This window comes from Chinchilla lanigera, unplaced genomic scaffold (genome assembly GCF_000276665.1).
Source record: "Chinchilla lanigera isolate Chin_1 unplaced genomic scaffold, ChiLan1.0 scaffold00088, whole genome shotgun sequence".
Taxonomy (NCBI): domain Eukaryota; kingdom Metazoa; phylum Chordata; class Mammalia; order Rodentia; family Chinchillidae; genus Chinchilla; species Chinchilla lanigera.
Genome location: NW_004955489.1, coordinates 4,818,853 through 4,825,356, shown reverse-complemented (window position 1 = coordinate 4,825,356; position 6,504 = coordinate 4,818,853). Strand labels below are relative to the sequence as shown.

The 6,504-nt window shown below is 49.8% G+C and overlaps 1 protein-coding gene across 1 annotated transcript in view; it reads right to left on the bottom strand.

Moving 5' to 3' along the window:
• Positions 1–5,498: 5,498 nt before the first annotated feature.
• Sox3 (SRY (sex determining region Y)-box 3) overlaps positions 5,499–6,504 on the bottom strand; it is a gene marked incomplete in the record, with an annotated part of 2,106 nt that continues 1,100 nt past the window's right edge. The window contains 1 exon segment of the mRNA XM_013504464.1: positions 5,499–6,504. Coding sequence (XP_013359918.1) covers positions 6,226–6,504 — 279 coding nt within the window.

Genomic DNA, 6,504 nt, shown 5'->3' with positions numbered 1-6,504 from the left:
TTTTCAATTGGGATGTTTGTCTTTTTGTTATTGAATTTCAAGACTTTGTATTTGTCAGCTTTCTTGTTGCTAGGATACAATACCTGACACAACTTAAAGAAGAAGAGGTTTAACTTAGCTCATGGTTTCAAGGGATTCAGTCCATAGTCAGCTGGCTCTAAAGCAGAAACATCAGGGTGGAAGGGTGTGGTACAGAAAAGCTGCGTAGTTTACGGGGGGTGGGAAGTAGAGCAGGAGAACTGTCCAAGAGAGGAAAGGGCCAGGGATGAGATATATAACACTCAAAGTCAAACCTCTATGATTTACCTAGTCACACCCTAAAGTGTGCTTTACTCTTCTGCTAGGCAGTCTTTAATCCAATCAGGTTGACATGTTATAATTAATGGTCACACAGTCTTCATATAGCCTTGACATACACCTCTGATCAGATATATCATTTACACACATTTTCTTCCATTTTGTGGATTCTTGTCATTTTCTTTGAAACAATAACATGAAGTGCAATTAATCTATTTTTCTTTTGTGTTTATATTTTTGGTGTCATGGTTTATTCCTGTGTATGTGTGTGTGTGTGTGTGAGAGAGAGACAGAGAGAGAGAGAGAGATAGAGATCAAACCTAGGGCCTCACTAGGCAAATACTCTACCATTAAACATCAGCTCCAGGGCCATTTATTTTTAGTGGTCACATCTGATTTTTGCCTTCCTTCTATGCCAAAACCTAACCTCAGCAATAAGAAGCATCACTCGTGACAGTCAGAAGTATGAAATCTGGCCAGCAGGCATTAGTTTTTCCCTGAAATGTCAATAGAGGTTTTTGGGAAAGGTGATTATTATAGCTAACACAGAGAATAATGATTGTGTGCTAGGTACTGCCCAGCCCTCAGGGAATCATTTTATTGGATCGTCACACCAAACCAGAGATATTGTTGGGCCCATTTGACTTCTGAAGAAATTGAAGATTGGAGTAAATCATGGCCTCAAAATCCCACAGATTAGGGATGGCTAGGGATAGAGCCAAAGTTGGAAATTCAGTCAATTTTCACGGACTTGCAAAGATCCCATCAACTTCAAGCCCCCAGAGCACCTATTCCTTAAACATGCAGTTAATGCCCCACATATATTCTCGAGAGCCTTGTCTGGTATAAGTATTGTGAGAAGGATTGGTGAATAAGCTAGATGAAGTCTTTGCCCTTATGGAACTTACACTCTAGGAAGCAGACAATGGGCAGACTCACACAAATATATGTTAAGTGGTTGGTAGGACCAGTACTTGGAAGAGGTACTCAGAACTGTGAGAGCATATAACTAGGAGCGCTGTTCTATTCTGGAAGAGGGTATTCCAGGAGAAGTCATGCTTGAGCTGAGACATTCAGGCAGACACTGGACTATGTGGGGGAACAGCTCGCAAGAGAACTTCTCAGGCAAAGGGAACTGCAAGTTGAAAAGCCCTGAAGCAGGGGAAGAAAACATATTTTTGCTAGTAGGTTTTATTAATTGTTAGGAAATCTGGGCTTGACATACAGATTTGGGGAAGTCCTGTTAATACAAGAAATAAAATATGCTCTGTGCATAGTAATCTTTCAGAAAATTACTGAACTTTAAAATTTGTTTAGAAGTGAAATTATCACAAACCTTGATTTACTTATTCACTGAAAACTTCTCAAAGGAATGCTGGCTGGGGTGAGAAAGGGACAAGTAGAGGTCTAAGGAATTAAGCCTAGAAAGGTGGGCAGGAGCAAGATCAGGCGAGGCTTTGGAGGAGTGGGGATACTTTTTCCAAGAGTACTCAATAGGAAGCCACTAGAAAGTTATTTAAGAAAGGAAGTGGTAGTGATGGGGTCTAGGTTCGAATACTCTCGGGAGAGTGGATGGGGCAGTAGGGTGGGAGCATGAGGTAGGAGGCCATGGCGGTGGGCCCACAAGGCTTGACAGTGGTATGGATGAGATGGATGGGGCTGCGAACAGACAGAGTATTGTGCGTTATGTTCCACTCAGCTTCTGAGGGCTCACCTAGCCTTTCCTCCTATGGGATCCAATCCCAGGGCTTATTCTGCGGCAGTGTGGCTTGCTCAGGCCCTTGCATTTCTATGCCTTGGGGTTCCTCAGCAGCCTCTGCTCCTTGCAGCATAGGCTCTTCAGTTTGGCTCCCAAGGAGGTCTTTTGCTCCAGTGAGTGGGTCTGAAGAATGACTGGCCTTCACTAATCTGCTCCTGCTCCTGCTTACTGAGGAGGGGACTTGGCAGGGGTTGCTCTGGTGCGATCCTCCTGCTTGTGTGAACCGCAGGCCCCAACAAGGAGAAAGGCTAAGGGATTACTGCTCCTGGAGCTCCCTGCCCCCTCCTCACCCCGAAATAGCTGAAGGAAAGGCTGAACTTTCTTTCACAAGGAGACAAGTTTCTGTATTCATGATCAGGAAAGAATATATTTTAAATGTGTCTTTTCTAGCGAAAACAGGAGTGCAATCCTACTAGAGAAAACTGGAAGTATGAGAAGGAAGCCTAGGCAGTTTTCATAACGCCACTGTGCGTTTTTTGCGTGTTTTCCCAGTCATATATATTTACTGTAAACAGTCAAGGTCAGGCACACTGAACATAGCGCTGAGTCTCTCTTCACTTTCTAGTAAGCTTTTTCTTGTGTGGTTAAAACCTCCCCATAAACAATTTTAAATCTGAAAAGTGTCTTTTTTTTAAAAAAAAACAGCTTATTTCACTTAACTTTTCCTTGTTTATCGATGTTTGGGTTGGTTGTAACTTTTCAGCATCCTAAGAACAGGTATGACGAACATTTTTGTTCATAAATCTTTGCCTGTGCCTTAGAAGCGCACCACACCCATAATTTTCTAGAAGGTAAATTAATGAGGGACGTCGCAAAGAGAACAGAAAGGCAAATCTCTAGGAAGGATAATTCACACCAAAAAGTAGCTCTGCTTCTGTTCGGGGAGATAAAAGATGACCTAGTCTTCCCCCATCCATAAGGACTTAGTGGCCAAGTGGTGACTACTAGGTGCCTCTGTGTCAGGAATAACCTCTTTTCGCCAGAAGGCTTGCTGGATTAAAGGCTGGAAAGGCAGCTGGGGCTGTGATTTCATTGGTCTGTCTTGTCTTTGTGGCGGGCAGTGCGAAAAGAATCCTCCCAAGCCTGGGAGCCTAGTTCTGCAGGGCTGCAGTAGAACCAGCTAAGCAGCCTTGAGCACCGTCATTTCCCTCTGGGGTCAGTTTCCTCATATGTAAAACAAGCAAGGAAGCAGGAGGAATTGGAGTCTGACCAAATGTTGCTATTGTTATTTTAGCCACAAGGCCCTTACTTCCAGCTACACCTTCCCAGAACCCCGAATCTGCAAAACAGATCGAGGGGCATGGGCTCTGGTAGAACTGTGCGGGGGAGGGGAGTGTGCCCATCTGATCACTCTGGCCTAGAGCATGGAAGCTTCATTCCAGTTCAACTCACTTCTCTTCCCTGCTGCCGAAGTTAAAAAACATTATCTCTCATCTGGATTTAAATCCTGCAAATGTGCTGATGGATGAAATCTTTTCTCTTCTTAAGAAAATTTGGAAATCAGACAAAGTGCAGCACAAAGCCATGGATGTTTCGAGAGGGAGTGAGCAATTTGTGAGACCCGCTGAAAGGGTGACCCTGGCACTTCTAAGAAGGCAGCAGCACAATGGCCTCTCCGAAAGAAGCAGTGTCAGAGTTTATTCCCCCGTTGGCACCGCCCTCATCCGAGGGGGGAATTGCTTTACCCTCCCTTCCCTGGAGTCGTTTCAGATCGAACTTAGTCCATAATTGCTAGCAATTGGAGCCCCAGAATCACTTACGCACAGGTATTTTATTGAATTAGAAACCTTGTGAAATATACGAGTAGGGAGGTGGATATGACAAGTGCCCTCCTGCCGCTAGGCTTCGGAGCGCCAGGGCCTGGAGAGCGCGGTGAGACTTAAGAACCAGGCCGCCTGCCCCTTTGCTCCAATCACAGTGGTAAGGGCTGAAGCCCCGACCAGCCTGGAGGGGCTCGAGGTCTGTGGCGCTGCGATGAGGAGAGCAGGGAGAGCTGGAGGCCTAGCCTGAACGCAGCAGCTCCAGGCCCGGGGAGGAGCCCTGGGTGGGGGGCAATACGTCTGCCTCTGTAAATCAACGCGGGCGCCCTCCCATCCTATGCGGGACAGTGGGGGATGGGGCGCAGGGGTTGGGGGTGGCAGCACTAATGTCTTCGGGGGAGGGGTAGCGCTGCCTTCCCAGGGAGACCCGACCTTTCTTGGAGAGGCGGGGTGGGTTTAGTCTCCAGGATCCGCAGTGATGTGTAAAAAGCGGGCACGACCCCCGAAGCCTCAGAAAGCCCCTGCCCCTCCCCCCGAGGCCCGCCCCAGCCTGCAGGTGAATGGCTGGTCCGCACAAAGGAAGCCGGCTGGAAATGTGGAATTTGGACCAATTTACGGGGGACCGTCGCCTAGGGTCCCAACAGACCTCAAGCAAAGAAACCTGCGGTCCGGAGTGGATGAGGATAAAAACAGTACACCAGGCCAAAGCTTATTGGAAAGGCCGAGTTTAGTTATTCTGGGATAGCGAGGTAACAGGATTAAAGGGATTAAGGAAATCACCTCAAACAGCTGAGGAGGGGGTAAAAAAACACTGGTTCTATTTGTTTTTTCCCTAGGCCCCAAACAGATACGCTGGGGCCGCGCGGTCGGTCGGGCGCGAAACGAAAGCCTCTTCTGGGGCACAGTGGACTGGCTAGGGGTCAGGGACCCGAGGAAAGTGGGGTTTAAGGAGCAGAGGGCCGGCCGAGGCTCTGCACGAGAGGGAACCTCTTCGAAAAAACAAGTGGACTTCACTGACAGGTTAAAAACAAGAAGCCAAAGGAGGAGTCTTAGAACGCCTTCAAATCTAACCCGCACTTTTCCAAACTAAATCTTGCAATGTTGAGCGCTTACTCCGCCGGCCGCTTCAGCTACTATGGTTGCCATGTATTCATTTCCTGCCGGGGACGGCTGTAGCCATTTATTTTAATAGGACCACTGAGATTTCCGAAAGGTTTTCGTTTTGTAAATATTTCAGGTGGGCTCAAGTGTCTTCCCGCCCCAGTGCACAAAGGTAAAAGGTAAAAGTGCCCCTCCGGTCGGTTTCCGCGGCCCGTCAGGGTCGCGTTGCCGCCCCTCGTGGCTGAGCAGCGGCCACTCCTGCCCGGGACGCTCGCCGCGATCAACAAGTGCGTGGCCGCGCGCGGGCTGTGCGCTTCGGCGAGCTCCCAGGAGACGCTCTCCGAAGCCAAACAGTTTCTCCGGTGGAGACCGTTCCTCGCTGGAGAGTTCTGGGAGCTGGTCTATCTTGGATCACCAGTTAAAAAGAAAACTATTTCATTTCGGACTACGCTCGATTCCCCCACAAACCCCGCTCAGCCCTCCGGATGGAACCTCAGTTATAAAACCGAGTGTTGGTTCTCTCCCCAAACCGCATCTAAAGTTTCGGGCCCGCGAAATTATCAGGACTCCATCTTGTTGGTTATAAAATTTATTGATCTCTCATTTAGTAATTAAGAGTAAAATCTTGAAAAACCTGAAACAAAATAGCCCCTTCCCCACCACCCAAACGAAATCCGAACACATTAGCGTGACGAAATAGCAAACAAATCACGGCAGAAAATCACCAACAGCCTAAAAGCTGACTGGACAGAAGCTGTCCCGCGGCCAGGGGCGGCGAGGCGGGAGACACGCGCACACCTGGCTATAAATTAACATTGGCTTTAGCTGCCGCGCCACTCGGCGCGGTCAGCCCCCCCCCCCCAAAACCAAGAGGAAAACAAATGCAACGCGACTGGGGGCGGGGGCGTCGCAGTTCTCAGGCCAGCCTCACCCGAGAGTCTGTTTCTCCCACTCACTCACTCCTCCATTAATAGCAAACTAACGCGACAACATTTTCAAATGCAACTGAAGAACCCGGGAGGAGGAGGGGGCTGCTTTTTCTTTGCAAACATCACCGCGATTCCCAGCCTACAAAGGGGGAGGGAGGGGCAGCGGTAAGGGGCAGGCAGTTCTAGAAAGTCCCATTTCCGCTGCTCCGGACTTCTTCTTGCTTTTGTACAAAACCCGACAGCTACAGCAAAACTTTCTGTCCTCCCCATCTTCGGTACAAGGCAACAGTCCCAGGCAAGCAAAGCTAAACAACAAGGCGTCCCAACTCGGGGGTGCGGGGCAGGGTGGGGGCGAAGGGCGACGAGCTCAGGCCGGAACTCAGATGTGGGTCAGCGGCACCGTTCCGTTGACCGCAGTCCCGGCGCCCTGGTAGTGCTGGTGCACGCCGTGCAGGCGGCCACCGGGCAGTGGAGAGGCGGCATCGGCCGCGTCCCCGCCAGGCGGCAGGTACATGCTGATCATGTCGCGCAGGTCGCCGAGGCAGGCGCGCTGCGAGTGCGACGCGATGGCGGGCGGAGGCGAGCTGGGCTCCGACTTCACCACCGAGCCCATGGGGCCCAGGCTCATGGCGGCGGCGGCGGCCGCAGCAGCAGCGGC